Source organism: Temnothorax nylanderi, unplaced genomic scaffold (assembly GCF_030848795.1).
Source record: "Temnothorax nylanderi isolate EJ_2023f unplaced genomic scaffold, tnyl_v1.0 TNYL_tig0015_pilon, whole genome shotgun sequence".
Lineage (NCBI taxonomy): Eukaryota > Metazoa > Arthropoda > Insecta > Hymenoptera > Formicidae > Temnothorax > Temnothorax nylanderi.
Window position 1 is genome coordinate 1,583,475 of NW_027249077.1, and position 16,130 is coordinate 1,599,604.

The 16,130-nt window shown below is 39.3% G+C and overlaps 2 protein-coding genes and 1 long non-coding RNA gene across 7 annotated transcripts; 2 read left to right on the forward strand and 1 right to left on the reverse strand.

Moving 5' to 3' along the window:
- Positions 1 to 105: 105 nt before the first annotated feature.
- LOC139768336 (RNA-binding protein squid) lies at positions 106 to 5,313 on the forward strand. 2 transcript variants are annotated; one of them, XM_071698419.1, is made up of 3 exons: positions 106 to 791; positions 972 to 1,422; positions 1,625 to 5,313. In XM_071698419.1, exons 1-3 carry the CDS (start codon positions 387 to 389, stop codon positions 1,654 to 1,656), a joined length of 888 nt encoding a protein of 295 aa, XP_071554520.1. In that variant the 5' UTR covers positions 106 to 386; the 3' UTR covers positions 1,657 to 5,313. The 2 variants fall into 2 exon arrangements, with proteins under 2 accessions (XP_071554520.1, XP_071554519.1); XM_071698418.1 differs by having other exon boundaries at positions 972 to 5,313.
- Positions 5,314 to 6,512: 1,199 nt separating this feature from the next.
- LOC139768335 (E3 ubiquitin-protein ligase SIAH1-like) lies at positions 6,513 to 15,959 on the forward strand. Of its 4 annotated transcripts, XM_071698417.1 has the most exons (9): positions 6,513 to 6,652; positions 8,446 to 8,793; positions 8,874 to 9,113; positions 9,191 to 9,383; positions 14,591 to 14,756; positions 14,920 to 15,028; positions 15,115 to 15,429; positions 15,506 to 15,713; positions 15,790 to 15,959. In XM_071698417.1, exons 2-9 carry the CDS (start codon positions 8,565 to 8,567, stop codon positions 15,890 to 15,892), a joined length of 1,563 nt encoding a protein of 520 aa, XP_071554518.1. In that variant the 5' UTR covers positions 6,513 to 6,652; positions 8,446 to 8,564; the 3' UTR covers positions 15,893 to 15,959. The 4 variants fall into 4 exon arrangements, with proteins under 4 accessions (XP_071554518.1, XP_071554516.1, XP_071554517.1 ...); XM_071698414.1 differs by lacking the exons at positions 6,513 to 6,652; positions 8,446 to 8,793; positions 8,874 to 9,113; positions 9,191 to 9,383 and adding an exon at positions 14,163 to 14,302; XM_071698415.1 differs by lacking the exons at positions 14,591 to 14,756; positions 14,920 to 15,028; positions 15,115 to 15,429; positions 15,506 to 15,713; positions 15,790 to 15,959 and adding an exon at positions 9,534 to 13,434.
- LOC139768337 (uncharacterized) lies at positions 13,825 to 15,626 on the reverse strand. Its single transcript, XR_011717335.1, has 2 exons — positions 15,498 to 15,626; positions 13,825 to 14,333 (listed from the first exon to the last, which is right to left on the reverse strand). It is a non-coding gene; the product is annotated as an uncharacterized lncRNA (long non-coding RNA).
- Positions 15,960 to 16,130: the final 171 nt, after the last annotated feature.

The window sequence follows — 16,130 nt, forward strand, 5'->3', positions numbered from 1 at the left end:
CGTGTCGCGCGCCGATTGGCCGAGCGGCGCGTCGATGGCGGCGGCGACGAATCAGGGAGCTGAACCAGCGCGGCGCGGAACTGTCTCGGCACTCTCGGCGGCGTGACGCGGAAGTTGCTCCTTTCCTCTCCTCTCTCGTAGCCAAAGCCGGCGAGGCAAGTTACACCGGTCCATTATTTAAGCGAATATCCAACGACGACGTCGAGAGACTCCGGATCCGTGCCACGCGCCTAGAATATCTGCCTGCAGAACGTGCTCCGATTTCGGTTTCCGAGCCGGGAGACGACGCGCCCTGACGCTGCTGGCAGTTGGCACCGAGGTCCAAGGGATACGGGCACGCTTTGTCTATATCGCGCGGAGAAGTTGTACGGAGAACGCGAATCACGATGGCGGCAGCGGTAGATTACCAGAACCAGGCACAAGACGATATGCAGGATCAACCAGGGAAAGGGCATTCCAACGATTCTCATCAACATAATCAGGATCATGGCCATCAGCAGCACCATCACCAGCAACAGCACTCGTCCTCGCAACCGGGGCAACAACAGGCGACCGCCGGGATCCCCGGCAAGGACGACGAGCGTAAGCTCTTTGTTGGCGGGCTGTCCCGCAGCACCACCGACAAGGATCTCCGCGATCACTTCGGCAAGTTTGGCGAGATCGAGAGCATCTCGGTCAAGGTCGATCCCCACACCGGCATTTCGCGCGGTTTCGCGTTCATGGTGTTCACCAATCCAAAGACCATCGACAAGCTACTCGCATCCGGCGAGCATTATATCAATAAACGCAAGGTACGTGTGGGCAGCGTTATTACGCGGGACTTTGCGCGCTGGATTATTCGACCTTAATAATGAAGCACGTTTTTTGCAATGCGACGAGAGATGTGGAACGACGCTTAACGCCACCTCCTCGTGCCGTCCTATTGTACACGTGTATATTTATGCATATTTTTTTTCTAATTGTTTATACAGGTAGACCCAAAGCGAGTCAGTAAAAAACCTCAACACGGTAAAATCTTCGTGGGTGGTCTTACTCCCGATATTACCGACGACGACATTAAGAACTACTTCAGCCAATACGGTACCATTGTCGAGCTGCAGGCGCCTTTTGACAAAGTTAAGAATCAGCGTAAAGGTTTTTGCTTTATTACGTTCGATTCGAAAGAAGTCGTGTACAAGTTGTTGAAGACGCCTAAGCAGACGATTAATGGTAAGGAAGTAGACGTCAAGAAAGTGAAGGTTAATCCGGATCCAAGAAATCAGGGCTTCTGGGCGCCTGGTTACGGCTACGGATACGGCGGCGGTTACGGCTACATCCCCGAGTACAACGGTTATCATAGCGGCTACGATGACATGTACGCGAACTACGATTACGCTGGTTATGATGGCTACGACAATATGGGATATGGTCCCAAACCGCGAGGTAACGGTCCGGGACCGCGTCAATTTCAGAGACATCAACCGTATTGAGAAAGAGTGTGAGGGAGAGAAAGAGAGAGAGAGAAAGAAAAGTGTGTGTGCGTGTGTGAAAGTAAGAGAGAGAAAAAAAAAGTACAACCGAGAGGTAAATCTCTTGGTTATATATTAAAACATTTGATGATTACGAGTAGAACCTTTTATTATAGGTGGAACGTTTCGTCTATCAAACCGAGACTGAATCCGGGATTATGGGGGGGGAGAGAAAAAGATTTAAAAAAATGGAAAAGCCTCACCCCAAATACCCCGAATTTAGTACGTTATGAAGGATGCTTTCGCAAGTAATGGCTTAATAATGGATATTAACAGTAACAATTAAGAGTAACAATATTAATATCTTCGTTCAACAAGTGTTGAGCAAAAAGTCGTTCTCCAAAAAAAAAAAAACCAGTGTTTCAGAATTGAGGACCGAAATGCAAAACGGATCGACCGCACGTTAAATTTTTCTCTGTAGTATCTCATCAATTTCAAACTGATTAATTTAAATAATAGCAATTTAAATTAATTCTAGTTTTAATTAAAATTGGCAATTCAACAAACTTGCTAAGCAAGATTCCTGAAGTCGGATCCAGAACAAGAAAACGAGTCTGCTCGTTAAAGCGTTAATAGACCCTGTGTACTATTCTGTAAAAAACATATGTTTTGCTCTTTGTATCGTGTTATACTTTTTACACTTGAAGTGAAAAAGTTATGATGTATGTATATGATGTATGTGTATAATGAAAGGAAAACGAGCGAATGCCTTCAAAAAAAAAAAAAAAAAGAAATTAGAATTAGAAGGAGCGAACCTACAGACATTTTGATCAATAAAATATCTACTATTAATTGTCATTTTCAAAATTGTGCTTTTTACCATGTCGATAATTTCTTATCGTGTGAAATATGTTTTTCCTATATGAGATACAAGCTTGACAATGTGAGAATTATATAAAACGGCACGAAACATTTTTTTTTTTTGCGCAGAACCAGTAGCAATTACAATAATTTTAATGCCATTCGACTTTTTTCTACTTGTAATAGTAAAGTCTGTGTAAAAATGGCAAACAAACGAACGAACTTGCTTTATATTGCGCGTGAATATTAACTAATATTGGGTTTGTTTTCTATTGTGCACTGACTGCACTAGTTTGAGAAGTGTACATATACATTGAATCGTGAGAAACTTACATATGAGACTCTCACGCTTTAGTATATGTACAGTTCTTGAACTACTGCAGCCAGTGCAGCAATAGAAAACAGATATAGTGTGATCGTGACTTTAGTTAAGTGAAGTAGACCAGCAAGTCCTGAAATATGATTTGATCTAGATCTATTTGTCTTATATTCCTAATTTGCTATTAACATGTATATCCATCGTATTGGATTATCCAGAAAGTTTATGCCACATCTTTAGAAGTATTCGCTGGAAGACCCAACAAATTTTGACAAGATGAAATTTTCATAATTTTTCTTATAGGCCGGTATTCGTAGTTCGTTCCTACACAGTAAAAAATTTTGTGTCAATGGAAGTCCACTCTCAATTTTGTGTTAAAATAACTCATTTATCGTGTTATTTTTGACATTTAGAAATGTTATAAATGTCGATATAACATTTCTAAATGTCAAAAATAACACAATGAATGAGTTATTTTAACACAAAATTGAGAGTGGACTTCCATTGACACAAAATTTTTTACTGTGTATATTTAAGTACAATCTTAAAATGTTACAAATCGATCACAGCCGTGTTAGCGTCTCAGGACATTACTTAAGACGGTCTTGAGATAAGAATGGACTACGAATACGGATCTTAGATACAGAAACAAAAGTATACGTTTGCTATTTTTTTTTAAATCGGTACAAACTTTTCGGAACATTCAATACCTTAATATCCTACTTTAGTGATCCTTTATACGTTAAAAATTTGAGTTTTATTATTTAAATATTACTTTCCTATAGCTATATACAGTTGTATCTCAGACTACGTTTGCAATTTAACGTGTGTAATAATTCAAATTGTTAGACAATCTTAATTTTTACAATCGCAGTCTAATTATATGATCAAAAAAAGAAGATTAATCCATGAAAGAGAAAATACAGTCTAATCTGAGTCTGACGCGTCTTTTGAGACTGGATGAAATGACAATTACATTTATAGTATACTCACGAGTCATAATGATTGCAAAAGAAAGTATCGTATCGTACATCATTTGAAAAAAAAGAATCATCGATTTCTGAGCGTGCTTGAAGCGCTTTTTTTTCAACGCCCTACGTTTGAAAGCGCAAGTTATTAGTATTCGGTCTTCTTCTCACGTCCACGTTCATCTTCTCTTCGCAATCACAAGCTCTCGCTTTATTGGAAATGGCAAAAAAGGAGTGGTTAACATTCAAGGACCAAGGCCTTAGATCAAAATCGATTTCTCTGCTTAGCGTTAGTAAATAATTCTCATAATTAGTAAATAATAACATAATGTACTCTATCCTTTGATTTTGATTAGTAATGTAATGATGAACATCTTATGGCTGCAAGATTATGTACATATCGTATATATGCGTGCATGCGCGCATTATACATAGTATGCGTGTACGCATGCACGTACGTGTATGTGTATATATGTACGTGCGTTTAATGGATACGAAACATGCGGAAACGAGATAAAAATTAATATTTAGAGCAAAAAAGTAAAAAAAAAAATTATATAATGAAAATATACACGTGAAGTACGCGCGCGAGCGACGAGTCCAACTTGTAACTTCCTGCTGTCGACGAAATAGCACATTTAGTAGTAACGAGAGAAAAGAAAAACGGGAGAACCTTGCCGGTATAATCATAGTTTACACAATATTTAACGCAGCATCGTGTCATACTATCGATATCCTAAATGTATCATAAAATGTATATCGCCCGTAATTAATTGTCTGGCAGTTTGTCTCTAATAACGTAAGATGGATAAAATCTGTCTTGAAACAAAAGTTCTATTCACTTGCGTGTCGTCTGTGTACGGTCTGCGTATCTCAGTCTGTACTGAAAAATATGAAAAAACAAAAATGCAAAAAAAAAAAAAATAAATAGGATAGGATAGATGTATGCGAGGATGATCACCGCTGGAGATAATTAATAACGAGAGTGACAAAGGCTTCCCTAAACTGATCCAGGTGACCAGTAACGTTTAAGGCGCGCGCGAAATGACCGGGGATGATAAACGAGTTATAAACATTTCTTTCACACTTCTGTGTCGGGCAGTTCCTGTTCGCCGTGTAAAGACTGCTCTTCATATCGCGAAAAGACTGTTAACACAAGCGATGATACAGGCACTAGGAATTCTTGAAACAGTTGATAGAAACTTGCGGTTTCGAAACCACGCGAAATTGAGAGGATTAACTGATTAACGTATAATTGTAAAGAATGTAGATAAGGTACACAATGGGACTACATTTAGGTACATCGAAATTATTACAATCGAAATATAACGAGGCCGACGAAGCTACATTCAAAAGAAAAGAAAAGAAAAGAAAAAAGTTTTTTCCGCAGACGTCGCAAAGGCATAGCGGTTTGGCTCAACTCTCGCCATCGTGAGCACGTGAATGGGTTTATCCCCTCGAGAAGATCCCGAGCCAAGCTAATGCCTTTGAAATTAATTCTGTATACTGTGTATACCATATTTGCTGCGTGCGAAAATATATATTGAAAACAGAGGGGTAGAGTAGAGAGAGAGAGAGGGAGAGAAAAAAAAATTTTAAAGGGAAACGATACAAATATTTTGTTACTATTAATTACTATTCGCCTGTTTCACCCATGACACAGTGTATATTTTAATTATAACAAAAAAAAAAATAAAAATATCCCCATTATTTCAAATGTTCTTTGTGGAAATTTATGATATTACAATATATACATATATATAAAAAATGCAAAAAGTTTACTTGTTTCACTGTTAAGTTCTGCGCTCATTTCTTCCCGAGGAAGATTGAGAGAATTTGAAGACTGCGTCTTCTGATTTTATATATAAGATATATTTGATATATATATTTATAAGATATACACATAAGGTATATAACGAATATAATTATATAGCCAATCTTAATCTTCTACTTTACAATTAGTTTACATTATTGATTTTAATCTTCTGATGTGTCTACATATACATATATCCAATTTTAATCTTCTATCTTATAAATTCATTCTTAAATCTTCTGTCTTTATATACCTACATTCAGTTTTAAATATACAAATATGACATTATTTTATCTCTCTCGAATAAAATATGGTAAGCTTTTTGCACCGATCGGATCTGATACTTTGTTTTCTAATCTTCTCCGTGGAGGGGGGTGGGGGGATCACGGGGACGACATTGCGGTCCCCTCGACAGATGCCGCGTCGCGCGATCCTCGCGACGATGCTCCCGGCATCGCTTCGGCTCGGCAGTACGGCGTTTTCCGACACCCTGGTAGTGGTAGTTGCGGCGCTGACTCGTTGGCGTGTGCCGTAACAGCTGTGTGGTTGATCGAGCTCGTCGCGTTTTCGGAACGGCTCTTGCGACGAGGACCGAACGACCGGGGCGTCTTCTCTGAGCGGAGGCGGAGCGGAGGATCCGACGGCGGAAAGGAGCGTGCGAGCGGAGCGACAGAGAAGGAGAGAGAGAGAGAGAGAGGGAGGGAGGGAAAGCGTGTTCACGAGCAGTGCACTCAGACACGGCGCTATGCCTCACCCAGAATCGGCACGGTTGCCGTCGCGACCGGTCACGCCGCTCCGACGATCGCGGGGATTCGCGATGTAGCCCCCCTCCTCCCTCCTCCACCCGCCTGCTCCTCGCTTCTTACCCCGCAAGAATCCGTGGAAAAATACACACTCTCTTCCTCTCTCTTTCTCTCTCGCGTTTTGTCGCAACACCCTGGTCACATCGATGCGTCGTCACGCTACGTCGACGGGCACTCGCGCAACAACGCTCACGGATCCTGGCCGCCGCGCCGAGTGCACCTCGTCGTCGTCGTCGTCGTCGTCGTCGTCGTCCTCATCGTCGTCCTCATCGTCATCATCGTTAACGTCGCTGCCTCCCACAAGAAGTGCCTTCCCTCGACTCCAATCGTTCGGCCGTGCGAGCCTCCCGATCGCAGGGGAGGCAGCGTGTACGTTTCACCTGCCCCGACGGCGATCGCGACCGACACGCACCTTTGTCTAATCCTGCCTGGGCGCCTCGGTAAGTGACGAGTCTCGAGCTATACGTTCTGTCGAGGGGACGGATACCTGTAGGAAATAATGAAGGGGGGGGGGGAAACGGCTACGGGAATAGAGGATCGGGTACCAGGTCAACCGAGTTGAACAATGCCGTTGGAAATTATATCTTCGAGGCTTGTCCCGGATAGAACTTACTGAAGCGAGTTTCAGATCAGCCAATTACTATGTTGCGCACACCGTAGGCTGAACCTGCGACGTGAGAAAAACGTTAGATTGAATTATGAAAATGAAGTATCGTCTTTTCCGTTTTCTAAGAATCTTAAACTAGTACTTGAACACTTGAACTACCTTCACGAATTAGGAGACACATTTCTTTGCCGAAGAACTTTAACGTGCTTTTGTTAGTAAACTGATCAAACTGATACCAAGAAACGAGATCGTTATTGACATTTTTTCATCCATAATTTGTCTTTCAGAGACAAATTTGTGATCATTGATGGATCGAGGATTTGGAGTAACGGCGGGCGTCGCGTATATCTTTCCCGGAAGATGAAGCTGCTAATCGCCCACGAGATCGGAAAGTTTCCGAGCCGGCATCGGCAGTCTTCTCTTTTTTTGCTGTGCGTGGAATTAAAAAAAAAACCGCGTGACTCGGCATTGCGTAATGTGTCGTCTACGGTCGGTTGTTTGGATACGTATAATTTGTTGCGTGTCGTTGAACGCACGCTTGTAAAAAAGTGACTCACCTCGCACTTACGCGGTTTTTTGTTGAGCTGAAGACGTAGCAACCTAATTGAAATTGATAATTACAGTGGGACGGCAAAGCGGAGATTTAGATTGCAACAAGTTTTTCCTTTTTCCAACGGATACAGTGATCTTTGGCAAAATTATGTAGCCCAACGGACTTAACAAATGATCTAAATATTAGTAACAACCTAGATCGATTCGTATAGTTTCATCCTATCGTGCATAACTCACTGTAATTATTAAATCGATAGGCATATGAGCATTGTATACAAGTATCATTATGATAGTAACTTAATGATACATTTAAGTTAATCTATATAATAATAATTAGCCCTTGCGTACTCGCTGAGTCAGATCCACTAGATCCAAGCTATTCTTCTATTATTCGTATTTACAAACAAAAATATTTTGGAACGTTTTCTCTTTCAGGTATATTCTCTTTTTTTTAGACTTAGACTTTCTAACCTGTTATTAAGGTGAAAATATGTTTATCAAATCCTAATTAATCAAGAATTTAAGTCATATAGACACTAGTAATAGATAACGTGAAATTTTTGGAATAATCTTAAATCAAATTTGGATCAAATGCTAATAAAATTGGTCCAAACTTAAAAAATTCGACTCGGAATTATTTTACAATTTCTTTTTATTACAATGACAGAGCAGTGGGTAAAAATAAGATTACATTTGTAGAGTACCTGAGCTCGTCATATCCCACTTTAATAAAGATTAAGGTTCTGAAATTTGTTAGAAGATTTTCATTGTTCAATTGTCAAGATTTAAGGATTTAAAAATGGAAGAGAAGTTGCGTGTGTCCCATCGATGTACATTCATAAAAAAAGAGGATATCCATATCTTAATACGTTTATTATGGTTGTCATCGTTATCATAATGATTCTTTAGATACGGATAGATATCCATAAACGGTAGAAACAGAGAGAGAGAGAAAACACGTGTGACTTTACTGACTTTGTTTCTAGTTTCTAGCACGCGAGTACTCGAGGGTTAAGTAAGATATCGAGTTGACGCGATAAGATTTCACATTTATGGGTATTTACGATTTTGCAGAGAACTGAATCAGCTAATTGAGGCGGAAATGCATTGCTGAGACGGCGCGAGAAGCAAAGGGAGATTGTCGTTCGAGTAGTCAGAGTGGCGATCCCCGGTACATAACCTGAAAAGACACAATGTCCCAACTAAACATCAACACGGGCAAGCGAGGGAGAGGGGTCGCGAGTACCTCCGCGTCGACCGTTTCCGCCCTGAGCAGCTCCACCGATCTGGCGAGCCTCTTCGAATGCCCCGTGTGTTTCGACTACGTGCTTCCACCTATTTTGCAATGTCAGAGTGGACATCTGGTCTGCACGAATTGCAGACCGAAACTCTCCTGTTGCCCTACGTGCAGAGGTCCCTTGGGTACGGGAAGACTTTCTTTTTATTGTTATCGAAAACTGGTTGTTGGAATTGTATCTAACGAGAGCGGTCGACCAACACAGGTAACATCCGTAATTTGGCAATGGAAAAGGTGGCGAGTAACGTGATGTTTCCCTGCAAATACTCCACCAGCGGCTGCACAGTCTCGCTGGTGCATACGGAGAAAGCAGATCACGAGGATGCATGCGAGTTCCGTCCATACAGCTGTCCCTGCCCGGGCGCGTCCTGCAAATGGCAGGGATCGCTGGAACAAGTGATGCCGCATCTTATTATGAGTCACAAAAGTATTACGACCTTACAAGGTATTAAATCTTTATCCCGTTTACCGATACTTTGGTTGTAACTATTTACACATTGTCTTTTCTGCAATCTCCTCCAGGCGAAGACATTGTTTTTTTGGCAACTGACATTAATCTCCCCGGAGCTGTGGATTGGGTCATGATGCAATCTTGTTTTGGCCACCACTTTATGCTGGTGCTTGAAAAACAAGAAAAGTACGACGGACATCAACAGTTCTTTGCAATTGTACAATTGATCGGCTCTAGGAAGCAAGCGGAGAACTTTGCTTACAGGTAACTGTAACTCGTGTTATTTATCTAAAAGTAATAAATTCTGTCTTAAAAAATTCGGTAGATTTAATATTTTCATCTCGTGTAAGTGCCTGTATTCATTTTCTTGTATGTATTCATCTCTTATTTTAATTAAACTATTCTAATCAACAGACTAGAACTAAATGGGCACAGAAGACGTCTCACATGGGAAGCGATGCCGCGTTCTATTCACGAAGGTGTGTCGTCTGCGATTTTAAATTCTGACTGCCTTGTATTTGACACCTCTATCGCGCAGCTGTTCGCTGACAATGGAAACCTAGGAATTAACGTTACAATTTCTATGGCCTGAGGAAAGCCAGAAAAAGCAGTGTAAAAAGAAGGAGGAAAACGTCACTTCCCGGACATATCGAGCAGCCCTTGAGATAGGTGCAATAAGGTACTCAAATGGGACTGCCCGCTATGCGCAGAGAACGGTTCTTTTTGTGTTACCAAATGGATATTAGCAATACGGAAACATTAAGGAATGTTGTCTCGAGTATGTTGACTATATGCAGCATTTGGATACTCAGCACAGGACCGTCGTTGAAAAGCTTTAAAGAGTTGGATGTGATATTGATGATACGTCACGGAGACAAACGTAATAAACATCTTTTCGATATATCCGTACTATGATTTTAGAGCTTTGATGCTGAGCACGATATCGAATTCCGAGAAAAAGAAAGTACCTGATATCTGCGCTGTTGTCACATTACTCTCACTCATTTCGCATCGAACTTTCATTCACACCTCTTCGGGGAGATTTTAATAATGCGAGACAACGCATTATTCGACACTGACATCTTTTTTGTCTGTATTTTAACACTTTTCTGGACTTAGTACGGCGAAAGGCGAATTACGAGACAAATTTCACAAGTTTACTGAATCTCGTCATGTATTTATGTATTTTGTTCTCCGTCGATATATATTTTTATAGTATTATTTTCGTTTGTATAAAATTTACTTCCTCTCGACCTTCTAAAATCGCTATACTTCGTATTTTTTTTTTTTTTATATTAAAGGTCCTGTACGTATGTGTTTTCTGTATAACGCGATAAATCCGGCTTTTGTAACTAACACAGTAAACGTAGCCGCAACTGTTTCGTTATTCCACTATGGCTGCGTTTGGGGAGCGCGCTATTAGCGCTATTGCATCATTCTATCTTTATCGCTCATCAAGTGTAGAACAAGGATAGAATAAGCAAATAGCGCTAATAGCGCGCTCCCCGAACGCAGCCATTATGATTACATGATATCGTGCTTTTTGCGATTTTTATACGCAAATAGCGGTGAAAGGCAGATCAGTTTTTCACGATCTAGTCTGAATGTCGAAGCAAGATGCTAATATTTTTACAACAGTTATATTAACATGGGGTGCGTTCCAAAGTGCATTGATAGTACTGAATATCTATAGCATATGTGAGCTATAGATTGTCAGAGCTGTCAGTACATTTCGAGATGCACCTATGGTGTGGAGCAATGTTCAATTGCAGCAAAGTTCCTGTAAGCGAGATAAAAAGGAAGTTTAAAAGTGACTGAAGCAATGATATTAAAATAAGTAAAAGAAATGTTTTATTCAATTTGAATTAAAGTACGTTGCACAGCATTCTCTCTTTTTCTTTTGCAAATATTAACGTCACGTTACACTTGCTCTCAAATAAAACTCATTTTTATCAATATCAGTGCGAAAGAAAGAAAAAAATTGCTCTGTACCACGTTTAATGTTTATTGAATTAATTTTCTTAACAAATGTCTTTTTTTAAGTAAGATATTTTTTATAGGAAGTGCTATTATAGATAACAATCGTTCTTGCGGTAAGATTTTCTCATAGCTATAAAGATTTTCTTTATTCTCGTGACTTATGCTTTTCGAGACACGCCAGATTCTTCCTTTATACCGTTATTTCATGTAACATTCGTTAGTTTTGAAAAGCAATGAGATATTTAGCAAAAACAGAGCATTGAACCGAATTGCGTCACAAAGTCGTTCAATAAATATTCGAGCTAACGGAAAGAAGTTATGGGGAACATTGTTTTCTTCGGAGGAACAATTTAGACTGAAATGTAATTATACGAGATGAGTAGGCTAAGTCTATAACGATTGATTATATATTTTTCATAGGTTACGGAAATTTGCACGAATTTTACTTTCGCTAAGTAATTCATACGTATTGTTGAAACTGCCTTGTCAAAAGGCTGCTGACGACATTGAATTAATATATATTCTATATCACCCGCAATTACTCGCGAATTATTTATCGGTTTAATGCCCTGTAAGGGCTCAGTCACAATGAGAAAAATAAGGAATAAGATAAAGGAATAAGGAATAAGGCATGTTGCATCTCACTTTAATGTACATGTACTGAAGTGAGATGCGACATTCCCTTATTCCTTTATCTTATTCCTTATTTTTGTCATTGTGACTGAGCCCTAACACAGTTGTAAGTGAGAGAGAGGGAGGAGAGAGAGAGGAAGTTCACGAAGTGTATAGGCGGAAGCACTGTTATTGTAAATAAGACGCGAAAACTTATTATGTGATATAATTAGTATTAGTAATGTACATCACAACATGCCGATATTCACGATGTTGGAAATAACTCGAGGGAACCAAGTGCACGGTGTACGCGCACACCGTAAATATGATTTAGCGTGTATTAGCCGGATTAGCCCAAGCTTGTAACGGATTATGTTTACACACGTCTATCAGGCGGATAATTTAATTTTAGTGGATTTGCATGGAGAAATGAGCGTTCTTGGCGGTTACCGAAAAAAAAAAAAGAAAACAGGAGAGAAAACGAGATCGAGCCCCTGAGTATGACGTTGATTGTTACACCCCGTATCGAGACTCTGGAGAGTATCTTCCCGACTGTTAGCATGAAACATAATTCGGCAAATCGAGATTGCGGAATAATCAGTGCGCTCATCGTACTGAGATCACGATTGGTACGCACAATTGGATTCTACAGAAGTATATCGTAGTGCGATATAGGGAAGGATTACACGCTAGATGTGATTTTTCTTTCTGTAAACGCGGCACTGGGTGGTGACCTAATGATTTGTTTCAAGGAAACGCACATTACGTTGTTAAGTACCCTGTACATACGATAAGATAAACGATATAGCGTAATCTTTATCCTTTAATCAAGTAGTAATTTATTCTCTAGCATTCGCGAGGGCTCCATTGCTGTTTCATCGAAATCACATGATCACGGATAATGCATTTTCAATTCTTTTAACGGATATATCCACTGTTTCGCTCGTATCGCAGAGGATGATTATGTAATATTCCCGAAAAAAAAAAAGGAAAGCGAGAAAATAATTAGTTGCGTGATGATCTGCATGAAGAATAAATGAGCTGGCGAATGAGAATGTATGTAAAACGTTGAAGGCTTTGGGAGCTCGCGATCGATAGATAACGAAGTCGTACGACAATCTCATCGTTATTTCGTTTCTGCGTGAACCTAAAGGCGCCTTATGTTAGATTTATGTTACAGTACATGACTTCCCCTTTTTTTACTTGAGACACGTTGAAATTATTACGTTTGAAATAAGGATACTTCGAAATCAATTGTGTATACAGCGGACGGTTTGGAGGAGTTATCCCATTTTACACGCGCGCTTGGAGAGCCGTCCGTTGATTTTAACTTTTAGCTATTCGCGAGATCTGCGCTTTGATGATGAGATGTGAAGAATGTAATTTGTACTGAGCTGTGCAACTTGGCGAATGCCCGACATATCCCGGATAAATCGAGCACGAATACGAACGAACGAGAACGAGAGTTTTTCTTTGTTTGACGACACAATTTGCGAATCGCGAACGAATTGTGAGCGGCGAGTCCACGACGGAATCTTCGTGCTCTACGAGATGTCTGGCGGAGAAGCCGGCGGTGCTCGCGTGTTATTCGCAGAATAGTATAATTGTCGAGAGAATAGCTTTATTTAAATATAATGTATATACTTATATATGCATATTTATAGAATCTACAAAATGTTCAAGCCATGTATAAAGAGCATGAATAAATTTTTTTTTATAGATACTTTTCTATCACCGGCGACATCGCTTTCTTGTCATATATCACAGTATATTACAGAAGTATACAATTGAATCATTGAGAATTAATATGTGATTACTGATTTACTAACTTGTAATACTTTACATTATTGCGATTTTATTTCATTCGTCAATTTTACTGATGTTACATGTTATTACGTTAAAATGAGGAAGATCAAAAGTAAGAGAGATTCGATAACGAGGAAGATTAGAAAATTTTGATTGAATAAAGGAATAAATGAATAAAATCAATGGTGAACAAGCAATTAACTAATTTTGTACGATCTGGTAGGCGTGACTTGTAGGGCTAAACGTCCCATAGTGTTTTGTTTAGCGAAATGGATTTGTGGGAAACAAAGTTAGCTTTTATGCATAATTATACCTGATCAAATTTTATTTTAATACAAATAAGTTACAAATTATTATCTTATAGACTTTCAATATATTATTAGCCTCAATACAGAGTAAGAGATGCAATAATTAATTGGATTAAATGGTAATAATTTATCTTTACATCCGCGCGTTTTGAAATTTATTTAGTTTATCAACTTTTATTTAATTTTTGGCGATAAAAAAGTTTTTTGGCTTCACGTGATTGCCAAAACTTAGACGGTTAGTTCGTGAAGCTGATTGGCTATCGTATCCTATGCGGGTTCTTGCACGTGTGTGTCTGATGTGCCTCACGTGCCGTACGCACATGCTGAGAGTTTATGGTTATGTTCTCTCGAGCCGAGTCTGAATCATTCCTGTAGTTCGTCTATGAATTGATCGGTGAAAATGCGCTGGATAACTTCGAAACCGGTTGTTTACACTTCCTTGGCGGCAACTACCATCGGCGCGGCGCTTTTGACAAAGTAGCGTTGCTTAAAAGTCTTCCTCAAAACCCTGCACAATTAAGCTGATCAATTATTTCCTTCATGCTCGCTTTTGTCTTTCTTTTAAAGCTCTCAATCCACGAATGCATTCCTATTTTGTTGTAAAGATATAAGTAAAACCGTTTACCAAGCCAAAATAATTTCAATGCTCACTGAGACAGTATCTTAAACTTTTTTGTTGCTTTTTCATGACTTATTAAGTGATGTATATGTTACATGGAAAAAAGTTATGTGAAATAGTAAAAATAAATTACGCTGAATTTTCAGGGAATATATGGGAGGCTCAAAATACGAAGGAAAGGAGAATCTAGAGGATAAAGTAGTCATTGTGACAGGAGCCAATTCTGGTATCGGAATGGCAGTAACTACAGAGTTGGCCAAACGTAAAGCAAAAGTTATCATGGCATGCAGGGACATGGAAAAATGTGAAATGGTACTTGTATCGTTGTTAGTATCCACTCAATTTACAAATAAAGTATAAAATCAAATGGATAACGTTATACCGTAAGGATATTACACTTAAGTCGAGCGACCAGCTTCCCTCGTGTCGCTTATTATTTTAAATCGCTGCAACGTGGTTCTATTCTCGCTTACAGGAACGCCGATGTATCGTACTCGATACGAAGAATAAGTACGTTTATTGTAGAAAGTGTGACTTAGCGTCGCAAGAAAGTATTAGGAAATTTGTCACACAATTTAAGAAAGGTGATTGACGTTTAGTACACAGCTATTCTGATTTTTTTTTACTTTACTTAACTGACAAGTGTCTATTCTGTTCACGTTGTTTACAGAATATGGTAAACTTCATATACTTATTAATAACGCCGGCGTAATGAGATGTCCAAAGAGTCAAACTAAGGACGGTATCGAGATGCATCTTGGGGTAAATTACATGGGGCCCTTCTTGCTCACAAACTTGCTTCTGGACGTTTTGCAAGCATCCGCGCCATCCAGAATTGTGAATCTGACGAGCGTTGCCTATCGTACTGGCCAAATAAATGTGAAGGATTTAAATTGGGAGAATGATTATGATGCTGGTGGAGCGTACTCGCAAAGTAAATTAGCTATAATGCTTTTTACTCGTGAATTGGCGAACAGATTAAAAGGTAATTTAGCATAAATTACATAATTTTCCTCGTTTCGCGATGACTGCTATGCTCTACTTTCCACTTACTTTTTCAGGAACCGATGTTACTGTGAATGCTGTCCATCCTGGTATAGTTGATACAAATATAACGCGGCATATGTTTGTATATACCAATTTCTTTACCCGATTTCTTCTTTACCCGTTCGCTTGGCCATTTATTAAAGCACCTTCGCAAGCAGCTCAAACCGTTTTGCATGCCGCATTAGATCCTAGTCTTACAAATGTTTCCGGATGTTATCTCGCGTAAGTACCATCGAAAATTGAACAAACGTTAAACGTCGCGAATGTAATATCGATGCCATTGTTATATTTGCTACAGCAATAGTGAAATCAAGGAATTATCAGAAGAGGCCAAGGACGATGACCTAGCAAAGTGGTTGTGGAAAGTTGGTGAAAAGTGGACAAAACTAAATGTTGCATAAATATATGTACGATAGAAATATACAGTTGCCAGTTGTAATTTGTTTTTAATATAATATGGAATTTAAACACGTTCTTGAAATTCTTTTCCTTCATAAAATATTCATATGTTTAATTGAAGTATAAAATAACATGAGATGTCGCATAGTCATTCTTCGCACGATTTGAGATTCATGTGAGAAATCTTATCGATGTAAGATTTAGTACATAGTTTTTGTAAATTAATTAAGAAATATCTGT